This window comes from Melospiza melodia, assembly GCF_035770615.1.
Source record: "Melospiza melodia melodia isolate bMelMel2 chromosome 7 unlocalized genomic scaffold, bMelMel2.pri SUPER_7_unloc_1, whole genome shotgun sequence".
Lineage (NCBI taxonomy): Eukaryota > Metazoa > Chordata > Aves > Passeriformes > Passerellidae > Melospiza > Melospiza melodia.
The window spans coordinates 11,181,906-11,207,825 of NW_026948497.1; the positions used below are offsets into that span (position 1 = coordinate 11,181,906).

Here is a 25,920-nt window from a genome sequence, read left to right on the forward strand (position 1 = left end):
AAAAAAACAGAAGCAGAGAAAGGAGAAGCCATTTAGATCTTGCAGTGAAAGCCAGCCCACACAGGAGATCTCTGCTGTAAATGCCTGCAGGACACTGGAAGCATGAAGATGTCTTTGACAATGCCTTCTGAGCACACCTAGAAATTCTGATCAGCACTGACAATCTAAGCACAGTGCCTGAACACATTTGCAGTTTGTCTGACTTCACACTTGATACCCATTCCACCAGCTAAGCACCTGATGCATAGTTTTGTACCATTAACATTGCTTGGACTCACCCACTGCCAATATTTTCCAGTTCAATGTATTTTAGAATAGGACCTTCCATCTTCACCATTCTCCCTGAGGGAAACAAAATGCAAGATGTTCACTTTAAAGCAGAGATCCCAGCTTCCAGGAGATACAAAAGGCAGCCCCACTGTCTGGAGCTCTGAGCCTCCCTTGGTGGACAGCTGGCTAACAACAACAGGAACAGCAACTGGAACACCAAGAAAAGAACAGCAGGCCCACAGCACAAGTGGCCATCACAGAGACTGATTTCCAGCATCCTTTGAAGTGAGAGACCTCTTGACAGCAGACACACAGGGAAGCACAGGGAGATACATTCAGAGGAGACTGAGACCAGAAGAGAATACCTACCTAGGCAAGTAAGTTTGTCATCTAGAAACATTAAGGAGAGCTGGAACTAACAGTGCCTTTGTTCTCTTGGGAATAAACACTGTGAGATTTAGAAAAGGTTTCCTACTTGCTAAGATTAAATGCACCTGGACATGTAGAATCAATTCCTCTGAACAGATGTCAAGTCCAGAACAGGAGGAATATTGCCAAGTGTTCCCATCTTTTCCACCTTGCAGCAGTTTGCCAGAAGAATGACTCTGCGTTTGTAAACCAGAGCAGCTCATGCTAGAACCGATCCCCATGGGGCTTTCAGCATCAGGACCCTCACCCTTTATGAGCAGGCTGAGCCCAAAGACGCCCTTGCCCGTGCCCCGCGTGAAGAACCACACCGCTTCTCTTCACCCTGACAGCGCAGATCAGTCGCTCCCATTGCACTCGCCCTCTCTGCACTGCACACGTCCCCATCTTCCCAACCCGGCACAGCGGGCACGGGCACAGAGGACAGCAGTGCTCCTCAGGCGTCCCTGTGACACAGAGAGCTGCCCAGAGGAGATGCTGACCCTCTGGTGAGTCCAGGCCGTGCGAGGCAGAAGCCGGCCCAGAGAAGGGGCTGCTGCCTCAGGCAGCTCCGCGCTGCAGCAGCCGGGCAGCAGCGGGACCCTCCCAGCCAAGGAAGGCTCCAGTCTCTGCATTCCCACAGCCCTCAGGGGCAGGGCAGTGACCACGACAAGGCTGGCAAAGCCCCAACATGAGCACTGACAGGCACTGATGGGAAGAAGCCAGAGTGAGCCTGAGCCCCGGACAAGCTGTTGCCCCCATTCAGGACACAACAGGATGGGCTTTGAGATCAGCCACACCCAGGCACAGATCAGTGCCCTTTTTGTCCCAACAGGTGATGGTAGACACAGAATCCACTGGGCTCTCTTCTCAACCCTACCAGATCTTATCTGAGAGCACAGCACTGGCAGCCGTTAAGGGCAAGAAGCAGATTCATTGGGTTGTGCTGCAGAATCACAATGTGCTTGATGTGTTCTCCTAGAGACTGGTCTCAGCAGGGCTTCTGCCAGTGGCTGGGACTCAAGCAGTCACAGCCTTCTGCTGATCCAGGAACAATCCCTGCTTCTGCCTTCAGGAGAGAGAAGGGAAGCCCAGGAAAACTCCAGCCAGTCTAAGCTGCCCTCAGAGGCAGCAGGAACACCCAGAGCTCTCTCTTGCTGCCTCGGAGCAATGCCAGCACTTCTGTGACACTAAACTGAGCCGAACCCTTTGGTACAGCTGTGCTGACACGTGCACACAACTCACTGTCCCTCAGATAAGAAAGATAGCAGACGTACTCTGTTGCTCCAGGGAATCACCCGCCATCTCCTGTTGCTGAGCAGCAGCTGGGTCAGCACGGGAGGTGAACCAAGGGCTCAGGCTCCACTTCTTCAGCTGGAGAGCAAAGGCTCCTTGGGATGGCACTGCTGCTTCTGCAGCAGCTTCAGTGTCAAAGTCGGTGTAGATCTGAGACAAGAAATGAGTTGATGTCAGGAAGGTGTGGCAGAGATTGCCCTGAAATGCAAGAGAGATTGCCATTTGAAATGCAAGCCCTTAGGAAGCTGCTGTCAGCCACATGCAGAGCTCTTCAACTGGATTGCTTTGGATGTCCACTTGTGAAACCAAATGGTCAAAACCAAAGGCTGGTTTGACTCGAGTTCATAGCCAGTTTCTTGTTCTAAAGGATGACTGCAGCAATGACCGCTCCACTTCTCCCAAAGACTCCTTTCCCCCTCCTAGGTCTGCAGATACATTTGCAGCTCCTCATTCTAATGTTCTACCTCCTGCCATGAAATTCTCTTTTTCTGCACCTTCCTCAGGACGTGCTTATCCTGCAGCATCTCTGGATGGGTCAGTTCCTGGGCCTCATGCCAGCCTTGGGGCTCTTGGTTGCCCGTCATTTGCTGGAACTCTCTTCAGGCTGCCAGGTAGGATGGCGACACTTCCACCTCAAGTCAAACAGAACAAAGCAGTCAGAGACTACAGCTTGTGCCCGCCAGCCAGGAGCCATCGACTGGGAAGAAAGTAAAGGACAGGAGCAGATTTGCAAGGGATACAGACAGCTTGTAGCTCATATTCCAAATCTGTGTGAGTGACCATGTTCACCTGCAAAAACACCTCAAGAAACAAGGTCACCTGGAAGAAGCCAGCAGGAGTTCATTCAGATGACTGCTGGCTAAATGGCCAAAGGAGTAATGCCACTGCCTAGAGCATCAGCTGAGATCCAGCAGAGCAGGAAGTGTCCCTGAGAGCAGCTCTGACAGAGGCCTCATCAGGATGGCACTCAGAGGCATCACCCACCCCCTGCTGCTGCTCTGCACTGGAAAGGCAGGGCAGGCAGAAACCACCCCTTGGGTGACTGCAGTGCCTAGTGCTATTTCACTCGCTTTTCTACAGCCTTTTGCTCCTGAAGGAGGTGATTCATTTTCTCTTTGATGATTTTAATTTTTTCATCTAGCCTCTTCTTCCTTGCCTTTATCCTAGTCTCAGTTTCTTGCAGCTGTGCCTCCATCTGTTCGTCAATTTTCTGTAAACAACAATGGAAAGGACTCTCTTTCATGAGTGGAGTGGCTGCCATTCCTTCATTCACCTGTTTTTGTTGATTGCCCCTCTGCATAGGGAGATTCTTCTCCTCTTGGATGTCTTCATTCCTCCTCTTCACTGCCATGATGGCACTCGGAGCTTCAGGCAGCTCTGCTTGTGGCTCTGCCTTGATGTTCTGTGCACACAAAAGCAGAGCAAGGGACTGAGAGCTGCCATCAAGCTCAGCTTTTCCCTCTTTTAGCCTCAAAATCACATTTATTCAGCCCCTTCTTTCTGCTTTTCCACTCAGCTCTGCTTCCACTGTAACCTTCCTGTCCTGGTGCTGATCTCTGCAGATTCCAAGGCTCTGTGCTTCCAGTGCCTGTGGGACTCCTGGCCTCCTCAGTCCCAAGAGCTCTGGTTTATGCCCCTCTTCCTGCCCTTCCCTCTGTCACCTGGCCAGTCAGGCTCACCTGGCCATTCTCCTGTGGCTCTTCCACCTGCTGCCTGAGCTGCTCTTCCTGCTCTCGGGCAGGGAACAGCTCTCCCTGAGTCTGGCATGGCAGCTCAGATGAGTCAGTGTGCTCCTGCTCTTTCTCTAGAAGCACCTGCACAGAAAGCAAGAGAAGATGGGTTTCAACTTCCCATACACCCTTTGTGGGCCAAGACTCACAGACTGCTGGGCTCACACGCTCCCAAAGCACTGTGCTGCTGCTCTCCTGGGTAGTTCTCTGCCCGAGGGGAGGCACAGATTCCAAAGTGACCCTGGCCCTACAGTCAGGAGCCATCTGGGACTGAAGCTCCAGCAGCCTCTCAGGCAGCTGACGGGGAAGGGATGGCATTTCTCAAGGGTCTGGTGAGAGCCTCCCTCTGCTTCTGCCGTGTCCTGTTTGTCTTTCAGTAGTGACTGACACCCCGCCCTGTCCCACAGCTCCATCCTGGCTCTGCAGGGGCTTCCTGGGTGAGCTCACTCCTTGTGAGAGACACTTCTGGAGTTCACCTTCTCTTCAGGCCTGCACCACCTTTGCGACTTCCTGACATCCACACTCTTGTTAGAAAACCGGGTCATCCAGGAGATGAGGATGCATGCAAAGATCTCTTATGGAAGTCAGAGAACCTCTGTGGCCACCTCAGTATATGGAGGAGGACCAAGGTGTTTCTTTTCCCTCTTTTGTCAACTGAGAATTCTGACCAGCACTAACAGAGTTTCTCATAAGGCCCCATTAACGAATGCACTTACACAGCCCTGGGGATGCCAGCGTAGGAAACCATGTGTCATGTAATGCAAACCATGTGTCATGTATGAGCAAAGTCACCAGACCCCAGCTACAGCATGGGATAGTTCCACTCCCTTAGGACATGCAAAAATTTAAAGAATAAAAAGAAGGCTTCAGGGCACAATAGGCTGGAGGAGGAAAACATGAGGGGAAAAAACAACCATCTCTGGAGGGGGAAACATCTCTGCCTGCTCAGGATCAGTCAATGGAACTTGTCTCTACTTCTCTCCTGAAGGGATGCCTTTAGGTGAGTTTTGCATCTTCCACTGGTTTGGAGCTGAGCCAGGAAGATTCAATAGACAGATAGACAGACAGATCTCACTTTTTTAATCTCTTTTTACTGTGCTGTGGCATTTACATTCTTTGAATACGGAGAGATATAGTTCCTCTCTCTCTCCTAGGATTTTTTTAAGGGAAGGTAGTGAGAAACTTAGAGAAGAAGAGAAAACAATTATCTCTACTGGCTGTTCTTTTTGTTTAGTACATGTAGAATGTGTTATAGTGATTGTTTACTGAAAGTGATTTGTTAATTGGATTTTAGTGGTAGTTGTTCAGCTTGATTAGCTAATTAGATAAAATCTGTGTTGTGACTGTCTGGAGACAGTCACGAGTTTTTCTTTAGTAGCTTTTTAGTATAGTATCTCTAAAGTATAGTTTTAATATAGTACTAGTGTAATATAGCATAGCCTAAGAAAGCATTTTTTTAACCTTCTAAATCATAGAGTCAAAGCACATTATTCGCCATGTGGGGGTCACCCTGAATCAATTCTGTCCCTTCTGTCGCTACACACGTCAGCACTCGGTAGCAGTGCCCCAGTCAGCAGCCATCCTGAATTTGCTCTCCTGTTGCTTCAGTAACCACACTCTTGGGGAATCTGGAGCGTGTGGGTCCTTATGGAATGCAATCAGACCCAGAGCATTGCACTGGGAACTGCACTCTTTGTGCATCTGTGCTCGGGCAAGTTCTTCTCTTGGACTCGACCACACTGATGGTGCTAAAGTGGCTGGAATCAAAAATGCAGCCCAGCCCCTCCCAGCACCTCTAATCTCTGAGCACTAGCTGGAATGCAAGGGCATTGATTTCCTGCTCAATTCCCAAACACAACACACACTGATTCCCTGGGCAGCCAAAAGACACGGGAGTCATTAACCTGAAAGTGATGTGTTTCTTCCAGTGCTGGAAAAGGGCAGGAAAGATTGAGTAAAAGCTCCCTTGCTCCCTGGAGAAGGAGAAATTGCACAAGGCTTCCCCTTCTAGCAAACAAACAAACAAACAAGCAAACAAACAAACAAAATATGCAATTGTTACCTACTCCAGTGTCTAAAGCACTTGGATGCAGTGAAGGGATGTTTGGCAGGGAAACAGCCCTTGTGCTGAGCACTGGCTCTATGGATCTAAGGCAGGGATCTATGGAAGTCTGCCTGAAGGTCCCTCATGAGCCCCCATTGTCCAGGCTAAAGCTCCCTCAGCACCTCCTCACTGGCCTTGTGCTGCACCCCCTTGCCCAGCTCCCCTGTCCCTCTGTGCCCACGCTGCAGCCCCTCCATGACTTTCTGCTTCCCAGGGCCCACAGCTGCACACAGCACTCCAGCTGTGGCCGCAGCGCTGCCCAGCACAGGGCCACGCTCCCTGCCCTGCTCCTGCTGCCCCACTGCTGCTGGCACAGCCACCGTGCCCTTGGCCTTCTTGGCCCCCTGGCCCCACGCTGCCTCATCTTCAGCTGCTCACGGCCGCCAGCCCTGCGTCCTTTGGGCCCACGCAGCTCCCCAGCCACAAAGGTGCCCACTGCACTTCAGATACTGCAGGCACCATTGCAAGATGGCCTTCCTGTTCTATAACCACATCTTCTAAGTAGATATCATAAAGTTTGATAGGAATAGAATTCTAAGGGACTCTGACTAAATTAAAATGGTCTAATTCAACTGTACAGGAAATTGCTCCTAAGTAAACATTCCACCCTATCTGCCGTCAGCAAGCAAGGTTCTCTCTGCAACACTAGGTTTGTAGTTTTTCAAAACTGATATAGAAATTAAAAATATCCATTTCGCACTTTGTTATTTTTCTTCAGGCATGAAAATGGATTTTCTTTCAGCCTTCCTAGCTGGCTCTCTACTTGCCAAGCTCTGGCCACGCTCTCAGCCAGCTCCACAATTCTTAAACACCAGGAACATGAAATGTTCCTTTCTCACTCACCTCAGGATCTTCAGCACAGCTGAATACACGCTTCAGGTGACCTGTAGTGGGAAGGGAAAATGAACCAGATGCTGTCAGAAAACTGCCTGGGCTGCTGAATCCCACAGAACAAGTCAACCCAAACAGAGATGATTTCCCGTTTCACAACATCCCTCCAGCAGACACATTTCATTCACACAGCCAGCAAGGAATCAGGACAATATTCTTGCTTGTGCCTACACTTCAGCCTGTTTTGCCAGTAAATGAATACAAATATGACCAAGAAAATGCAAATTGTTCTTTAACACTCAGTGCTCCTGTTCTACCAAAGACATAAAACAGCTTCTGAAATCCCCTCCTTGAGGTTATTTTCTTTTTTTTAATCAGTTGCATGCACCGGTTCTCATTAACTTGCTTGAAACAGTTGCTCAGAAAAGCTTCCCAAAAATCCCTCTGAACTGTGGCAGACACTCAGTGCTTTGGAGTTTGCATTTCCTTGCAAAGGGAATCACTATTTTAGCACTTTGATAAAGGTCAAGTTAGACAGTCAAATCCTTTCATGACAAAATTTAAAAAGAAATAAGCTTTCTCTGAATTCTGGGAACAACTGCAGAGTTTTTAGAAGGCCTTCCAAGAAGCTCTGCCAGTCTACAATCTCAAAGGTGTCTTGCTTGTCCCAGCAAACTGAGGAAATGACAGACACTGCTGCCACAGACTCTCCCCTGGAGGGAACGGAAGCCCTGCAGGTTCCCCTGCAAATGCTGCCCCTGTAGCTACAGACACCCCCTTTTTAGCTTAACTTCTTGACAGGAGCTTTACTAAACCAGAGGCATCCTAAAGCTCTTTCCCTTTCAAAATCAGTAACTCAGCCACCAGCAGAAAGACATACAAAAGCCAGGTTAACCTAAGTAGAATGGAAAACTCTACTTACGTGCAAAGTGTGTAACGTAATACGCGGAAAAACAAACACCATAAGCAGCAAAAGCTGCTGTGGCCAGATGGTGAATCATATTCCCAGAGCTGTGCCAGTCTTCTCCAACACTAGAAAAACAAATGGCCTCTCAGAGTGCAACTACCCACTGACCAATGCTCCAACCAGGAGGGTTCTCCTGATGTGAGCAAGGCTGCTCTGACACTCAGGCCTTCTGTGCACCAAGGCAACCTTCTGATGTCACCACAACGATGTGGCAACCATGCCGTGACATCACAAAGCAAAGTATGACAAAGAAAAGCATCACAAAGCACGTTAGTCTGTGAATTTATGCAAAGCAATAACCAACCTTCCGTACAGCAAACACAAAAGAGCCTGGGAAGTTCTTCTCTGTCACAAAGAAGCACAAATTCCCCTCATGGTTCAGGGGATCTAAGAGGAACTCCAAGAGTGCCTCAAGCACCTACAGCCTGTACCCCAGCTGAGCACTCAGATGGGACCCAAGCAAAAGAAACCAGACCAAGACAATGGCCCACAGCATTGCACATGTGAGAAATTACTCTCACTTTTAACATTGTAAAGGTGTAGTAAACCTTAACAAAGGACTGAATAAGGAAAAATTGCAGTATAGGGAGTCTCTGTGACTAGCAGCCACGTTCTCATCTACAAAAACGATGCTCTGCCTTTTATACTCTTAGCCCCTCCAAAAGTTTTGTCAGTCAACTCTTTCTCTGCTGTCTATTGGTGGAGATTACTTTCTTGCATCCTGACTGGAGGTCAGGTGTTGTTACACCCTGCCTGCTGGTCACAAGCCAGCCCTCCCCAAATGCCCTGACTACCAAGGCTATTACAAGGGGGACGGGAAAGAGGACTATGGGAGGATATATTACAATACCATCACTACACATTTGAACATCCACATAACATCTACTTCTTAATTGTCAGACCCAACCATTGCATTACTCGTCCAGAACACACAGAACCAGGAGAGAGGCCACTGTTGGCATCACAGCTGAAATGTTTCCTAACAAATCTCCCCACATATTTGCACCTTTATTGGACATGCCCAGGGCTCCGGTGCGGGTACATCTCTGCCTTTCTTCCCCTTTGGCAGCAGTTGAAATGGCAGCATCTGCCCGCCAGCAGCAGCTGCTCCCAGCTGGGAACGCCACTGGTGGTGCTGATTTCCAGAGGCTTCTGTGTGCCAGGGGAAGCCAAGTCAGGAGCGGGTTGAACGGTGCTGGCGCTGCTGCTGCTCTGTGCCAGAGAGCCCCGGCTGGGCAGGGCACGGTGCCCACTGCGCTGCGGGCTCCTTCTCCTGCCACATCTGGGCACACCTGGGAACAAGGCATGACAACCTGTGGGCAAGCCAAGGGGTGTCTGGGGCTGCACTGCTCTGCACGCACCCAGCACACCTGCAGCACACAATTTTACCCCTCAAACGGGTAAACCAAAGGGAAACAGCTGGAAAAGATTTCATTTCAACCATTCCTTATGCTTCAATAGAAATGACCAAAATGAACGTTACCGAGCAGGGCCCGATCCACACTGCAAGCTCAGTGTGAGAAAAGAGGCATTGCTTTATTTCAGTGCTGGGTGCGTGAGGAATCACTTCCCTGAAACATGCACACCCATGTGTTAGTATCCACGGAACTAAGACATTACTTTCATTACTTTTATTCATTCCTTTGCTCAAACTCACAGGCTAAACAATCTCACAAAGTGTTTGACATGTTTAAATCACTTCCCCAAAATTACCGACATTTAGAGTAGGGGTCTCTTGAGGGTCTCTGGTGGTCATGGGTGCCCAGCAAGGTTATGGAACAGATGACCTTGAGTGCCACCACAGGGCACCCACAGGATGGCCAAGGGATCAGAGCCAGCCAGCGTGGATTTAGGGGTGGCAGGTCCTGCCTGACCAACCTGGTCTCCTTTTATGACCAGGTGACCCGCCTGTGGATGCAGAAAAGGCTGAGGGTGTTGTGTGCCTGGATTTCAGCAAAGCCTTTGAAACTCTCTGACAGCATTCCCTGGAGAAGCTGCAGCCCACGGCTTGGGAGATTGAAGAGCTGGCTGGAGGCTGGGTCCAGAGAGTGGTGGGGATGGTGCTGCATCCAGCTGGTGTCCAGGCACTGGTGGATTCCCCCAGGGATCTGTGTTGGGCCCAGTCCTGTTTAATATCTTCACTGATGATCTGGGTGAGGGGATCGAGTCCACCATTCACAAATTGCAGATGGCACCAAGCTGGGTGTGAGTGTGGATCTGCTGGAGGGCAGGTAAAGAAGACACAGCCTTAAGCTGCACAGGCGAGGTTCAGGCTGGACAAGAGGAAGAAGTTCTTCACAGAAAGGGTGAGTGGGCATTGGAATAGGCTGGCCAGGGTGGAGGTGGCAGAGTCACTGTCCCTCTCCAGTGGCATTTAGTGGCATGGTCTGGGTGACAAGGCAGTATTAGGGCATTGGTTAGACATGATCATCTCAAAGGTCTTTTCCAGCCTATAAGATTCTGTCATTCTGTGATGATTGGGACACTCTGGGGCCATTGTGACACTGCAGGGCCTAGTGGAACTAAGAGGACTGTGCAGCCCCATAGAACCAGGGGTCCACTGTGGTGCTCTGGAGCCCCATAGAACCAGGGAGTGCACTGTGACACTCTGGGTCCTCATGGAACCACAGAGGCCATTGCGACATTGCAGGGCCTTGTGTAACCAAGGGGTTTCACCATTTTGGCACTGCAAAACCAAAGATACCTTTGGGAGACTCCAGGGCCCAGTGGAATCAAGGGGCTGTTCTGACACTGCGGGGCCTCATGGAACGAAGGGGACATTGTGACACTGCACAATGCTGTGTAACCAAGGGGCCACGGTGACATGATGGGGCCTCCAGGAATCTGGAAGAACGTTGTGACACTGTGTGGCCTCATGGAAACAAAGAGTCCATTGTGACACTGAGGGGACTTGTGGAGCCACAGAGACCATGGTGACAGTGTGGGACCTCATGTAACCATGGGGCCATTGTGACACTCTGGGGCCTCATGGAACCAAGGGCCCAGTGTGGAACTGCAGCACCAACGAGAACATTGTGACACTGTGAAGCCCCATGGAACCAAGGAGTCCATTGTCAAATATTGGGGCCCTATGGAACCCAGGAGACCAGTGTGACAGTGCAGGGCCTGGTGTAACAAGGAGGTCATTGTGACAATGAGAGGCCTCATGGAACCAAGGACATCTTTGCAGATGACATCAAGCTGGGTGTGAGTGTTGATTCTTTGGAAGCATAAGAGGGCTCTGCACAGGGACCTGGACAGGTGGATCTAGGGGGTGAATCCAACAAGGTCAGGTTTAACAAGTCCAAGTGCCGGGACCTGCACTTTGGCCACAACAACCCCTGCAGCACTACAGGCTGGGGACAGAGTGGCTGGACAGCAGCCAGACAGAAAGGGACCTGCAGGGAGTGATAGACAGCAGGCTGGGCATGAGGCAGCAGCGTGCCCAGGTGGCCAAGAAGGCCAATGGCTCCTGGCCTGGATCAGGAATGGTGTGGCCAGCAGGAGCAGAGCTGCTGTGCCAGCACTGATCTGCCCCCAGCTCAGCACACAGACATTGCTGCTGCAGCTCCAGAGAAGGGAACACAAGGACATCTCTGGAAAAAAACTTGGCTGGGAGATCCTTTAGTTCCTTTAAAGCCAAAAGAGTGTGGCCCCTCATTGACACAGCCTCTGGCCACAGGGAAGTTGGAGAGAAACAAAATGAGAAAAGGCAAAAACAATGACATTCCTTTGTGGACAATATGAAAAACTAATACAAAGGAAAAAAACAACAAACCACAACCAAAGCAACAAGAAGTATGAAAGATGTCTTTTATTAGAAGTGATTGGCAGAAACTGGCCAGCAGTTTAATGTCCCTGGAAGCATCCAGTGATCAGTCTCCACACTGCAGCCTTGAGCTCCTGGTTCCTCAGGCTGTAGATGAGGGGGTTCAGGAATGGAGGCACCACCGAGTACAGAAATGACACTGCCAGATCCAGGGATGGGGAGGAGATGGAGGGAGGCTTCAGGTAGGCAAATTCTGCAGTGCTGAGGAACAGGGAGACCACAGCCAGGTGAGGGAGGCAGGTGGAAAAGGCTTTGTGCCGTCCCTGCTCAGAGGGGATCCTCAGCACGGCCCTGAAGATCTGCACATAGGAGAAAACAATGAACACAAAACAGCCAAAACATAAACAGACACTAACTGCAATGAGCCCAAATTCCCTGAGATAGGATTTGTAGCAGGAAAGCTTCAGGATCTGTGGGATTTCACAGAAGAACTGGCCCAGGGCATTGCCATGGCACAGGGGCAGGGAAAATGTATTGGCTGTGTGCAGCAGTGAATAGAGGAAGGCACTGGCCCAGGCAGCTGCTGCCATGTGGACACAGGCTCTGCTGCCCAGGAGGGTCCTGTAGTGCAGGGGTTTGCAGATGGACACGTAGCGGTCGTAGCACATGATGGTCAGGAGGAAATACTCTGCTGAAATGAAGAGCAAAAAGAAAAACACCTGTGCAGCACATCCTTCATAGGAGATGTCCCTGGTGTCCCAGAGGGAATTGTGCAGGGCTTTGGGGACAGTGGTGCAGATGGAGCCCAGGTCGCTGATGGCCAGGTTGAGCAGGAAGAAGAACATGGGCGTGTGCAGGTGGTGGCCGCAGGCTACAGTGCAGATGATGAGGCCGTTGCCCAGGATGGCAGCCAGGGAGATGCCCAGCAAGAGGCAGAAGTGCAGGAGCTGCAGCTGCCGCGTGTCTGCCAATGCCAGCAGGAGGAAGTGCCTGATGGAGCTGCTGTTGGACATTTGCTGGGGCTGCACATGGGGACCTGTTCATGGAGAAAGGACAGTGACAAGTCAGGAGAGGTGCTTGGAGTCAAACCTGGGCAATTCCCTGCAGACTGTCTTGCTGGGACTCACCCACCCTTGTTCTTTCTCTGGGAAAACCTTCACCCAGGTCCCTGCCTGAGCTCCAGTTATGCAGGCTGAGTTTGCCAGGAGCAGCTAGGCTTGTGCCTGGAGGCTCTTGAGGAGCCAGCCCTGCCCCACTGCCCTGGGTTTGTGGCCATGGGGCACAGGGACAAGGCTGGATATTCAGGATTTTTCAGGGGAATCACTCAGAATGGACATAGGCTTGGTAGCATCTGCACTCCTAGGTTTTCAGGACATGGATTACAGGAGCTGTTTTAAGGACTTTTTTCCTAAAAACAGATCATTCTTGGCTCTCTGAGGTCAAAAATCCCCAGCATTTCTGCTACACTCAGATTTTGCCACTGCCAGATGAGAGAGGCAAAGGATTCCCTGTGGCTCAGGGAAGGTGAGGGGCTGTATGGGCTTGTTCCCAGCTGCTCTGGCTTTGCACCTTAGGCTGCAATCAGAGCACAATCACACTCCTGGGTCTCCCTGGGATAAACCAGACCCTGCCCAGAGCAGAGGGATCCCTGAATGTCTCACCCTCCCTAAAGGTCTCTGGGCAATGTCTCAGCATCCCCTTGTGCCAAGGACACTCACGGCTCCCTTGGCAAACCCAACAGCATTTCCTCAGCTCTGGCAGCTCTGCCCTTCCCCGTGGGACATTCAGGGAACTCCCAGAGGCTCTGGCACAGATTTGCACCCAGGAGGGCAGCTCAGAGCTTGGAAGGGCACAGCAAGGAGATCCCCGGCTGTGCCCATGATGGGATCTCAGGGAGGGGGCTCAGCTCATTCCCCTTTCCCATGGACTGCTTTGCCCACAGCCCCACAGGTGTCAGGGAAGCTTGGACACCCCATTCCCATGGACAGCCCTGCCTGGCAGGAATGCCAAGGGCAGTGCCTGACTCAGCTGCTGCAAATGCCAGAGCCTCCCTGAGAGCAGCAGATAACAGTGACAATATCAGGGCACAGCAGAACCCAGAGAAGATGTTGTGGTGCTGTGCCTGAGAGGGCAGGGCAGAGACAGCCGGGCACTCAGGACAGTGTTCCCCTGCCCAGCTGTGCCTGGCACCTCCCACACACCATCCGTGCCCTCATCCTGCCCCAGCACTGCTCTCTTCAGCCCCCTCTCCTTCCCTGAGCATCTCCCTGGGCCTGGACATTCCCTCCTGAGAGGAGCCTAGTCCCTGCCAGCGCTCATAGAGCCCATCCCAGCCTGTGTGCCCTGGCTGGGGCCCTACAGAAACCTGCCTGTGTGCAGGGCCCTGGCTGGGGCAGGCTCTGTGTGCAGCTGGGCAAGGGCAGCTCAGGAGAGCCCTGTTGGGCCCTGCAGAGGTGATGCTGCTGCTGTCCAGGGCTGAGGAGTGGCTGAGGGCCTTTGGGAGGCTCCCAGCAGAGAGACTCTCCACCCAAAGTTACAGTTCTGGAGTCTGTGTAAATGTTCAAACATTTCTTTAATGATCCTGTGTGTCCCTTTCAACTCAGAAGGTTCTGTGATTCTGGGATTACAATTCCTGTTCTGCTTCTCTCATCCCCCTGTTGTCTATAATCCAAAGAGAAAAAAAAACCCTTGCAGCAGTGTTAGAACAGTAAAGCAAAGTAAAAACGAGACATTTATTGGAAGTTTCCAGGTGTCCCAGTAAGGATGTGGTACACCCAGCTCCTGATTTCAATGATTTATTAAGGTTGATTAATTAGGATATTTAACAGGAACATCCAAAAGGAGATGCATTTTCCCTAGTTACACACCCCTGGGTCAGCCCATTGGAGTAGGTCCAAAGGCTTCTTTGCCTTCACTTTTTATAATGACTGCTCATATTCTGCTCATTCTCAAAACCCAAAATGCTCCTATATGTCCAGTTCCTGGAAGACTATATAGTATTTCAGGACTATATAAAAGAATAGGACTAGACAGCATTTTAGGAATATATTTAGACAGTCAGGGTATTAAGAGAAAGGTAAGGAAACATACTAGATTTAATTCAGAATTAAAGCTATATAAGAATATAATAGTGGTTTAATACAGTTAAGAGTTTAGTAGAGTTAAGTAAGGATTATAGTATTGTAACTATATAATAGTAATTTAGAGAGCTATGAATATATAAAAATGTAAAAAGTACAAAAAACTTTTTGTCACCACCCCATCATTCCCATCTTTCTCCAAGTAGGAAATTGAAAACACTCTCAGGAAAGCTCCTGATCTTTACAGCAATCCCAGGCTTACCGTCTTTGGGAAGTGTCCTCTGGAGCTGTGCCCAGGCAGGTCTGGAGCTGGGAGCAGCCCTGCCCCACCCAGCCCCTCTCAGCAGCAGCCCCTGCCCAGCTCAGGGTGGCTCCTTCCCCCCACAGCTTCTCCCCAGCGCTGGCAGCAGCTCCCCGGGCCGGCTGAGAGCTGTCCCTGGCAGGCAGCAGAGTCCCTGCCCCAGCACAGCGCCCTGGGCTGCAGGACCCTGCTCTGCACCACAGCCCTGGGCACCCCTGGCTGCAGCCCCGGCTGCTCAGCCCTGCAGCAGAGCCTGGCAACAGGAGCTGCCTTGGGCTGTGCCTGGGCTCGGGCAGCAGGGAAAGCCAGCCCTGCCTTAGGGCCACAGCCCTGCCCTGGAGCAGCTCTGAGAGTTCTCCTGAAAGGTCCTAAAAGCTGTGGGATGTGCCAGCTCCAGGAGATCCCTGCAGGAATGGCAGCTTCTCTTCCCACAGCCAGGGAATGACTGTTTCAAACCTGGGCTGATTTCTGCTCTAGTGAGCCCTGAGTAAGCTCTGCTCTGTGCTCCCAGCCCAGGCTGAGTTTAACCCCTCTGTGCCCCTGTGCTGTGCCCAGGGTGGCTGCAGGCAGTGTCCCAGCCCTGCTGGGCTGTGCACAGGAGCTGCTCCTGGCCAGAGCTGTCTCTCTGCAGCGCTGCCCTCGCCAGGAGCTGCCTCTGTGCCGGGAGCCTCTCTGCAGGTTTTTCAAAGGACTTTGGGTTTGGCTTTTGTCTTGCAGTCTCTAAGAGGTTTGTGCAATCATGGGCTCCAATTATCTGCTGTAATTAGTCCCTGGAGAGGCTTTGTCAGTAACAATACTCATTGGGGCTCATTAATACTTAAGGGTACTTTAGTTTTTTTAAGGTATTTGGTGTTTCCCTTTTGATACAGGCTCTGTGAGAGCTTTATACAACCATGGCCCCAATTATCTGCTTTAACGAGTCCCTTGAGAGCTTTGTACTGACACTCAGTAGTGCTCCTTAATACTTTGAGATACTCAAGGTTTTTAAGGTACTTTGGATTTTCCTTTCTACATTGAATCTCTGAGAGGATTTCATGCCATCCTGGCCTCCAATACTCTCCTCCAAGGAGTCATGAGGAGCCTGTGTTGGGGATGGACCTCAGAGGGACCCATTCATGCCTCAAGACACTTTGGGTTTTTTTTCCGTCTTTCACTCCTGGAAAGGTTTGTGCAATCTCTTCTCAGGCCCTGAGGTTTCAGGGCTCAGGTCCGAATGCACCATGGGGCTCATTATGATCAAGTACATCCTGACCAACCATGGTTTTGCTTTGATTTCCTTCTACTGTAGTGCAGTTCACTAGAAAGTTCTTTTTCTATTGTTACAGAGAAATATTTCAAATAACTTCCAATAAATCCATATTCCTGTTTTAATGGTGTATGGTTCTCTTTAGAGAAGAAATGATAGCAGCATTCTGTGACTGATAGACCCAGGGGCTTTCCTAAGGAGGTCTGGCCTGCTCTGAGCAGCTGTGTCTTGAGATCTGACTCAGTGTGGAGAGCCTTGCTCCACATTTCCAAACCCCATCCTGTCTCTCCTCACTCACCTGGGGTCAGCTTATCTTGGAGAACTTGCTGCACTCAGTCAAAGTGAGGTTTTTCTTCTTTTATTTTAGTAATCTAAACCTCCTAAGCTCCCTGTTGAATATGGACACCCTCCTCAAGTGTGTGCCAAGCCCAAGCTGCCACCAAGACCACTCCAGACCTGGCCTGGGCCAGCTGTGAGGATGTGTGGAGGCCCAGAGCCCTGCCATCAGAGTCTCAATCCCCTAGAAATGGAGGACTGGTTCCAGATAAGAGGAATAGGCTTTCAGGTTAGGGTGAGATGCTTTCTTCTCCTATTGATCTTTGCAGACACATGATTCATGTCACGTTATGTTACCCCATTGGCCCATTGGCCTAATTATCCTAGTTAATCTCCTATTGCCCATGTTTGTTTAGCCCTAGAATGTTCTCCCTCTGTCCCTCCACTGGCCCTAGTTTGCTGCATTCCTTCACCCTTGTTTCCCTATTGGCTGACCTGACCTCTGACCCCTCCTCTGCACCATTTTCCCCCATATCCATTGGACCCTGACCCTCAGCTCCACCCTCACTACCCCATATAAGACCCTGATCCCTCCGCCTACACCCTGTCTTCATCCCTGGACCCTGTTCAGCTGTGTACCCTGTTCCTGTACCAATAAATCCAGTTTGCAGGAGATCATATGAAAACCCATCCTGCCTGTTCTGTCAGCTTTCTAAAGTAGGAGTGAGCTTTGGGCTCATGAGTGCTGGATGCTACAAGGGCCTCAGCAGAGCAATGATGCTGCACATGGCGCCCGAACAGTGACCTGATTTGTTACGGTCCCCGGTAGCGTCTCCAGCAGTGATCCTGCCAGCCAGATGTCACTGGAAGCTGTACCCCTTCAGGTCAACCAAAATGCTGAAATGAGACTTGAGTTTTATTGAATCTCACTGAAGAAGAAGTCAACAATCCCCTCAACATCTGTGGGACCAGCTTTGCTGACAGCCCCACAGGCCCCACTTTGGCTGAAGATTGTGCCTGTGAGACTGAGAGTGAGTGACTGAGTGGCAGAGAGCTCCCAGGGATTTGGGCTTTTGATTTTCTGTTCCTGTGGGTGGGCATTCTCCCTTCTATTGGGAGGAGCTATGGGAAATAATCAGTCCCAAGCTGCAAAGGATGTTTTTGTTAAGTTTTGGAGAGTTTTAAATTTAGAGGGGAGTTCATTTTCTGAGGGGAGTTTAAAAAGTATTGTTCATGGTTATTTGAGAAGCTTCCTGATATCTCTGTTGATTCTATCTATCAGTTACTGTTTTGGGATGCTGTTGGGAAAAAGCTTTATATTTTACAAACACAAGGGGTTTTAAAAGTTGGGAAGTTTTTGCTGTTGTTTCATTCAATTTATGGGATCATGTGATGAGTTCATGGTTCCAACCCATTGTCCTGGTTTATTCAATCCTCCCCCCAGGTTCCTGAACCCATGTTCCCTGAGAACAGGACGGGAGATGTCTGTTTTCGGCACAGACAAGCCATCTGCCATCTCCCCTCCTTTTCTGTCCTCTTCTCAGGGTGGTAGTGGCCATGCTGCCCTGACATATTCCCTCACTCACATTCCTTCATCTCCTGATCCTAATCCCCCTTCCTATAAATCGCAAGATGGCAATGCTCCTGTTTGAGAGACCACCATTTTAGATTCCCTTCTGCCTTCATCCCCATTTCCTGCCTTTGCTCCACGTACCTCCCCTGTGACAGGCCCCACCTTGATGTTGAGTTCCAACCCTGGAATTGGACATGGGGCCAACTGGAAGGAAGCCATTTTGGCTACCAAAGGCCTTCAACACAGTGTGTTGCCAGTTGGCTGAATGCCCTACGCCCCTCCCAGCAGACCTGCTTCCTCTGCAGAGGAAGAGAGCGATAGCTTATCTGAGAGTGAGAATGAGCCCAAGCATTCTTGGCAGAGGATGCAGAGAAAAGCTGCAAAGGAGGGGGACTGGGAGGTGGTATCCAAGATTCAGGTGGCACCTGGGCAGTATAAGCGGGGGCCAAAACCTAAATCTATTCCCTATGGATTCCCATTTAGGTTTTGGCCCCTGCTTATACTGCACAGGTGCCATCTGAATCTTGGATTCTCTACCTCCATAGGGAAATTAGGGACTTAGTTAATGCTGCAAAGGACTATGGGAGGAGTTCTCCCTATTTTAAGAATTTGCTGGATGCACCATTTACTGCCCACACGATGGTACCATAAAATTTAATAGAGTGTATAAAAATTATATTGTCACCTGCTGAGTTTATTTTGTGGAAACAACTTTGGATAAATAAATTTAATGAATTGCCAAAAGGTTATGTTGAGGAAGAACGGTGACAACACCTCACAATGGACCGCGTTACCAGGGAAGGAGACTATACTAGACTGCAATATCAGGGTGAAGTCCTCCCCTGGTCAATACTGGAAGATCTCAAAGGTGCTGCATGGTGTACCCTCCTCCACCTGACACTTCTACATCCCACATTGACTTCACTGACATTTGCCAGGGCCCAGATGAGAGCTACATCAAGTTTGTCGATCACCTTAATAAAGTGCTGGAAAAACAATGCCCTTCCTGCTTTCAACAGCTCTTGAGGATTGGAATAGAATACATCTTTACATTGTAAAGATGATCAAAAGGTCTGGGATTATCTTATTAGCAAATTAGCTTTCTGTAATGCCATTATTGAGTGCAGAAAGGTTCTGGACACCCTCCGCCTTGTCCATGAGCCGACCATCGCTCAGATGGTTGATGCTTGCATTTGCCAAGCGGTCTCAGACCGTGACTCCAGCCTAGCCAAGGCCACAGGCCAGGGTGCAATGGAAGCACTGGTTGCATTAAATGTGCTTCCCCACAATACAGAATGTAATAAAGGCAGTGGAAACTGTTATAACTGTGAGAAAACTGGACATATAGCAAAAGACTGTAAATACAAGACTAAGAACTGTTCTCATTTTTCACCCAGCCCTCAGTCCCAGAGCCATTGCCCAAACTGTTCCTGAAGCCAACAGCACTACCAGACCTCAGGAAACCCCCAGCAGAGCTCAACATGACCTCAAATATGAAGTTATTCCATCCCACCCTTCCATCAGTGATAGATGTCCTAGGTTACAATGTAAAGATGTATTCTATTCCAATCCTCAAGAGCTGTTGAAAGCAGGAAGGGCATTGTTTTTTCCTTATCTCCTGTAAATGGGCCAATCAATGCCTTGCCATGTGACTCAGAGATAACTCCCTCTGGGAGCCATTTCTTGACCCACCCCATGACTTACAGAATGATTTTAGCTCATTGTGAGATGCTCTGCCCAGTGGGGAGGAGTTAAGCATCCCCACCAGGATATAATCTGGGGTTTGGGACCGAACAAGCTGCCTTTCCAGTGGATTTCCCAGGGAACAGCTGTCATTTCCATTGGATCTTCAGAGGAAGACTACACCCTACTACAGGATCACTGCTCCAACATAACCACATCTGCCACTCCAGGAGGACTGCAGCCACCATTCCAACTGGACTGCTAACAACACCCTGACCAACAGGGTGTCAAGTTGTATTCTGACTTTGTCAATGTTTTTTCTTTTGCATTTTTGAATGCATTTTGGTTTTTTTTTTTTTGTTTCTTTTCCTAATAAATTGTAATTCTGACTTGGAGTCTCTCTCTGGTTTTGCTTTCAAACCAGAAAAAATGGAAAAGCCTGAGCAGATTTCCTGAACAACAAACCCAACTCGGGAGCCACCTGCTCAGTCCAGGCTGCCAGGATTGGTGTCACCTTTATCCAAGGGACAGTGTGAGCAGAAATGATCTCTGGGAGCAGAATTCTCTGAGTCTTGCAGCTGAATTCTCTGTCCCTGTCCCTTCCCTGGATCTCTGTTGCAGATGGAAGCTGCTGGTGCCACCGTCACCATTAACATCTCTCTTGAATGCAAACAGATGTTCCCAGTTTTATTAAGCAGGATTTGCTCAATGTTTCTACAAAACTTCTGTATTCCTCATGGAATGAAGGGACCATTTTGACCCTAAGAGAGTGACATGGAAGCAAGGAGTCAATTGTGACCCTGGGGTGCCATGGAACCAAGGGCCCATGGTGACACAGCAGGGCCATGTGGATCCAGTGGACCATTGTGACACTGTGGATCCAAGGAGACCATGGAGACACTCCCGGAACCTCATGGAACCAAGGAGTCCATGGTGACCCAGTGGGGCTGCATGGAGCCAATTGTCCATGGTGACACTGCCCATCCAAGGAAGCCATTGTGGCACTGTGGAAGCTCATAGAGAGAGGGAGGCCATTGTGACACTGAAGAACTTCATGGCACTAAATATCCATGGTGACACAGCAGGGCATCATGGGAACCAAGGAACCTCTGTTTGCAGTATGGACGCTCATGGAACCAGGGGCTGTTGTGGCACTGCAGAACCAACAGAGCTGCTGGACCTTGTGCCCTGGCTCTGCACAGCTCCTTGGGAGGCATGGCAGGAGCAGCACCCTGGGAGCCTCAGGAATGCCCCTCTGGGATCCATGGCACACACTCCCAGGGGCTGGAATGGCAGTTCCCAGCCAGGAAAAGATGTTCCTGCCCTCAAAGGCAAAGCTCTTAAGAAGGAGCCAAAAGCCAAGTGGAGTAAGATCCTACAGTGACATTTCACTGCAAGCCTTCATAACTTTGTTGTTGTACACGGTTGTTGTAGCTCATGGATTGGGAAGTAAATCAGGGCAGGATCTTTGGTGGGAGCTGCCCTGGGTTAAGGGAGACACTGAGAAGGAAACAGAGCAGGCAAAGTGAGGCAGGAGAGAAAGGAGGACACCAATACAATCAGCTGAGAAGATGGCACTCTGAAAACAGAACTGGAACTGATGGAAAAGGAATGGGACAGAAATCGATAGTTCTGAAAGTTTTATTTACTATCAAAATAGATCACACACACCCAGACCTACACAATCCTGATCCCACACCCTCAAATTTCGATCTCACTTCTCCCAATCTCCTTCCAACACCATCTCACCCTGGAGATTATGGAATCAACTAGATATGGCATGGGACTTAGTTTTTCTGAGGTGGGAACAAGGCAATTTGACATGAATTGAGCCATTTTGGGGTAAAATTGAGGTGTTTTCAGTGGGATTGAATAATTTTGAGGTGACAGACCAATTTATCTTGAATTCTGGAGTGCAAGGATATGGAGAATACTTCCTGAAATCCCCCAAGAACACACAAATCTTCCAGTATATGTTCCCAAACCATAAATTCCACCTCAAACACCTTTTAAATAGTAGGATTTTAGATATCCTTGATCAATTACTTTCTTTTTTGTCATATTTCAGGTGTTTTAGGGTGATAAAGAAAAATCAGAAGAAAATTAGGGCCAAACCAAAAGGATAACCAGCCAGGTGTCCTCCCAACATGGGTCACAGGAAATGTGGGTCACCAGGGCTCTGACCAATGTGGATCCTCCCATGGGGGATGAAGCTAGAGCGGTGCATGAAGCTCTTCAGCAGTTGGAGCACTTGCAGGACTTCCCTTACCGGTGCCTCCATTGGTGTCTGGTCAAGTCAGAGCTGCCAAAGAAACTCTTCCCACACTGGGGACACTCGTAGGCCCTCTCCCAAGTGTGGATGCACTGGTGGGTGACGGGGATGGAGTTGTCCATGAAGCCCTTCCCACAGTCAGGGCAGCAGAAGGGCCTCCCCTCAGTGTGAATCCACTGGTGGCCGAGGAGATTGGAGCTGGTCTGAAACCTCTTCTGACACTTGGGACACTCATAGGGCCTCTCCCCAGTGTGGATTATTTGGTTGATGATCAGCTGGGACCTACGACTGAAGCTCTTCTCACATTCCCCATACTTGTAGGGCATTCCCTGGTGTGGATCCTGTTGCCTTCTGATGCAAGGCAAGGCGATCTGGTTCTGAGGAAGCGGCACGGCGACCCAAACTCTCCAGGGTCACTCGGGCCAAGAACACACACAGACACCACTATGGTGGACGGTTCAAGACCTTTATTGTCCCGCTTCATCGGGTTTTATACTCGTCGGGTTTTTCTCTACGTCAGGGGGTCTTACCTTACTGTAATTGGTTAGTAAGGAGTCGAAAGTTACTAATGTTAGGGGGGACAACATTCTTGGGTGATCGTTTATCACTAGGCATTAGGGGGAGAGGAATCCTGCTGCTTTCTGTGACATCGTGAGATTTTCCGAGCACCTGACCCTATCTACTACATCTCCCCCCCCTTTTTCACAAATGAACGAAGTAGTCATATACATAGGTACTGAGATGAGGCATGGGGTTGTTGACAAAGAAAGGGGTTTGGTAAACTTGGGTAGAAAATCTTGTGACTGGCAGTGTTCTCTGGTCGAATTCACAGCAGTTGTTGCCGGCCTATGAACAGGATGTTAGCCCGTTCTAGGCGGGTCTGAATGAATGAGACTACCTTGTTCAGCAGGCATGGTCCGAAGGTGACAGCTGAAAGTAACATTGTCAATGGACCTATTAGGGTAGAAATTAGGGTGGTTAGCCATGGGGATCGATTGAACCAGGACTCGAACCAACCCTGTTGGGCTTCCCTGTCTTTCTGTCTCTGAGCCAGTCTGTTTCGGAGTTCTGCCATGGACTGTCTCATGACTCCCATGTGGTCTGCATAGAAGCAGTACTCCTCCTTCAAGGCGGCCCACAGGGCTCCTTGCTGCATGAACAGGAGGTCTAGTCCTCACCTGTTCTGCAAGACTACTTCTGAGAGCGAGGAGACTGATTTCTCTAGAAAGGAGATGGATTTCTCGATCCTCTGCAGGTCCTCGTCAATTGTTGCCTGCAGCTGTGACAGTCCTTGGTGCTGGGTCACCAAGGCTGAGACTCCTGTGGCCGTTCCGGCTGCTCCTAGGCCCAGCAGCATTGAGATTGTTATACCTGTTACTATTTCTCTTTTGTAGAGCCGACTGGGTTCCTCAAAATGGCGATACACTTCTTCATCTGCGTGGTACAGGACCATAGCAACAATCAGAACTTGGACACAAAAGTCGTTAGAGTCATTGAATTTGGGAAGGAACACACAGGGACTCACTCCAGATCGCTGGCAAACCCACATCCCAAATGCGGATGGGACTACCCACTTATTGTTTTTCCCGTTGGGTTTGACAACTTCGGTGCAGACGTTGCCATTCCGCCTAGCTAGGGTTGCATTGCCAAAGCATCTGCCCTGGCCTGTCACTTGACTCAGGGTGATTCCTTTGCGAGGGGTGTCCCACCTACATTGGTTGGGTGCATCTGCTGTGGAGTAACTGAAGGGAGTGTTTAAAGCGACTCCTTCGTAAAAGGGAGGTTCGACATCGTAACAAAGCCAGCAGGATTCGGTTAGTTTAGGGTTGGATTAGTTCAGGGATAGGAAGGTAGCTTCTAACATACCAAGGATTGGGTCTGAGTCCGACCTGGCTGAGCGGCCTATCTGAAAGGCTTCCGCATGGCCGGTTGGGATATCAGCGACCCTTGTGGGCAAGGCTTTGGGGTGGGTTGCGTTTCTCCATTTCAGCACGCTTTTAATCACGTTGTTGGGTCCGACCGCTCGGGGCACCGACGGTTGGAGCCTGATAATTCGCACATTCACCCTCTCTTTTGACCCTTGAAGGACTACTGTCCACGTTTTGCCTGTGGCCCAGCTAGGGTGATGTGGCTGCAAGACTGTCATGTTGTAGTCTGGGCATTTCCGAAATTTGGGGATTTTATGACGGTTTCGATAAAAGTTTCCATGGAGGAAGGGGGGTGTTTTGCAGCCCTTGGGTGCCCAGGTGAACTGTAAGAATTTGTCGGGCTCTTGTGGCTCCCACTCAGGCCCTGACGGTCTGGCATCTGTGACAATGGTTTCGCAGCCCCAGTGCCCACAATGTCCCCACCCTGGGTGATTGCAGTAGCTTTTCCCAGGGTTTGAAGCTGGGCACCAGTAGGATAGGTACATGTGTGTGGCGTGTGGGGAATTGGGGTCTACCTTTGGTTGTCCTGGAAACAGGTCGGTGATGTGGAGCACGAGGGATGGGGTGTTCGGTGTGGTGACTTCTCTGAGCACCTTGTCACTACTAAGGTGTTGCATGACCCACCTGAATGGCCGATGGGGGTAGTGATCTGGGCTGGCTTGCCCTCTGGTGACAAGCCCCAACAGCAAAATCACACAGAAACACCGTTGACGCTTGGGTCTCACCCGTGCGGGTCTCTTGGGCGCTGCCTGGCGGCTTGGTGGTCTGTCACTTTCCTCTGGAATGGGGATGTACGCGTCACGAGGACGTCCCACGAGCATGTCCTGTAAACAGAAACTCGCAACTCTCATCAGTCTCATTCTGCTCGCTATGGAGGTCCGGCTCAATCGACTTAAGTGGACACCACCTGATTTTGCCGTCCTTTTTGACAGCTGCGTACCCTCGCCCCGTGAGCATCAACCTCCAGCCCCGTTCCCATTTGCCTAGCTCGTTTCTATTTACAACCTGCGGGCCCTCCTCTAGCGTTCGAGTGGCCCAGTGCTTTTGGACGGGACTGTTTGTTTCATCTCCTCTAGGGAATTGATTCAGTGCCAGCAAAGCGGTTGCCAGTATACGTGCCTGGTCTTCTGGGGGAATGGCGTTGGCAAAGCCCTCCGCTTTCACCAACACCTCTATCTTGATTTTTAGGGTCTGATTTGCTCTCTCGACTATGGTCTGCCCGGTACTGTTATACGGGATACCTCACACTAATGTGATACCCCATTTTGAAGCGAACTCTTGCACTGGTTTAGAAGTGAACCTGGAACCGTTGTCAGTTTTGATCTGTTTGGGGATACCAAGCCAGGCCATGGCTGTCAGCCAGTGCTGAATTGTGGCCTTGGAGTTTGCTTTGGGGTGCTGTGTGGCTATGATCGTTCTGCTATAAGTGTCTACTGTCACTGCAAGCCATGCTTGGGGCTTCAGCAGTTCACACCGAGTGAAGTCCAACTGCCAGATTTCTGAGGGCTTGAGACCTCTCGGGTTGACCCCGCAGGTCCACAGGGGCGACTTCTGGCAGTACGGGCAAGTGGCTACCATATGTTTCGTGTCCGCTGTCGAGATTTCGCGTCTCTTCGCCAGTGCTTTGGCTCCGATGTGGAGCGACTCGTGCAGTTGATGGGCTTCCTGCAACGTCCATATGCCTTTTGCTGCGGCGTCCGCTTTGTCGTTGCTGATCTGGAAGTAATCTTTGACTGGGTTGTGACTGTTGATGTGAATGACTGACACGGTGCCCTGTCGCGAGGAGAGTGCTTCTTCCAGCATTAGGGCTGCTGCTGATGTCATCACTCCTGGTCCTGCCATGGCTGGGCAAAGCCTTGCCACGAATATAGAGTCCGTTACGATGTTGAGGTGTTCTTCTTGGAAGAGTCCGCATGCCAAGACGACTGCTGCTGCCTCCAGCTGTTGCACTGACAGTGTGGGGTCACATGCTTTGACGCAATGCGATTGCTCTCCTGCCTGCCACACTGCTGCTGTGGTTGAAGTCATGGAGGAAGCGTCTGTGAAGACCATTGGTCCTGGCTGCGGTCGACCCTTGACCTTTGGCGGCATGTCCATGTCGACTACAGTCAGCAGCTGAGTCCAGGGTGGCTTGGAGGAGTAGGAGATTTCTCCTCCGAAGCCAGTGAGAGCAAGGGCCAGGTATTCCG

The 25,920-nt window shown here is 50.3% G+C and overlaps 1 protein-coding gene across 1 annotated transcript; it reads right to left on the minus strand.

The window, feature by feature from the left end:
- Positions 1 to 11,423: 11,423 nt before the first annotated feature.
- On the minus strand, positions 11,424 to 12,246 carry LOC134432903 (olfactory receptor 14I1-like). The gene is made up of 2 exons (XM_063181775.1): positions 12,092 to 12,246; positions 11,424 to 11,731 (listed from the first exon to the last, which is right to left on the minus strand). Exons 1-2 carry the CDS (start codon positions 12,215 to 12,217, stop codon positions 11,453 to 11,455), a joined length of 405 nt encoding a protein of 134 aa, XP_063037845.1. The 5' UTR covers positions 12,218 to 12,246; the 3' UTR covers positions 11,424 to 11,452.
- Between the last annotated feature and the right edge of the window lie 13,674 nt (positions 12,247 to 25,920).

What these genes read in the sequence shown, in the direction of transcription:
- LOC134432903 (XM_063181775.1), bottom strand. Translation starts at nt 12,217, where the DNA reads ATGTTCTTCTTCCTGCTCAACCTGGCCATCAGCGACCTGGGCTCCATC. An exon ending in ATGAAGGATGTGCTGCACAG is followed by an intron (nt 11,732 to 12,091) that starts GTGTTTTTCTTT and finishes TCCTATGTGCAG; the next exon opens with ATCTTCAGGGCCGTGCTGAG.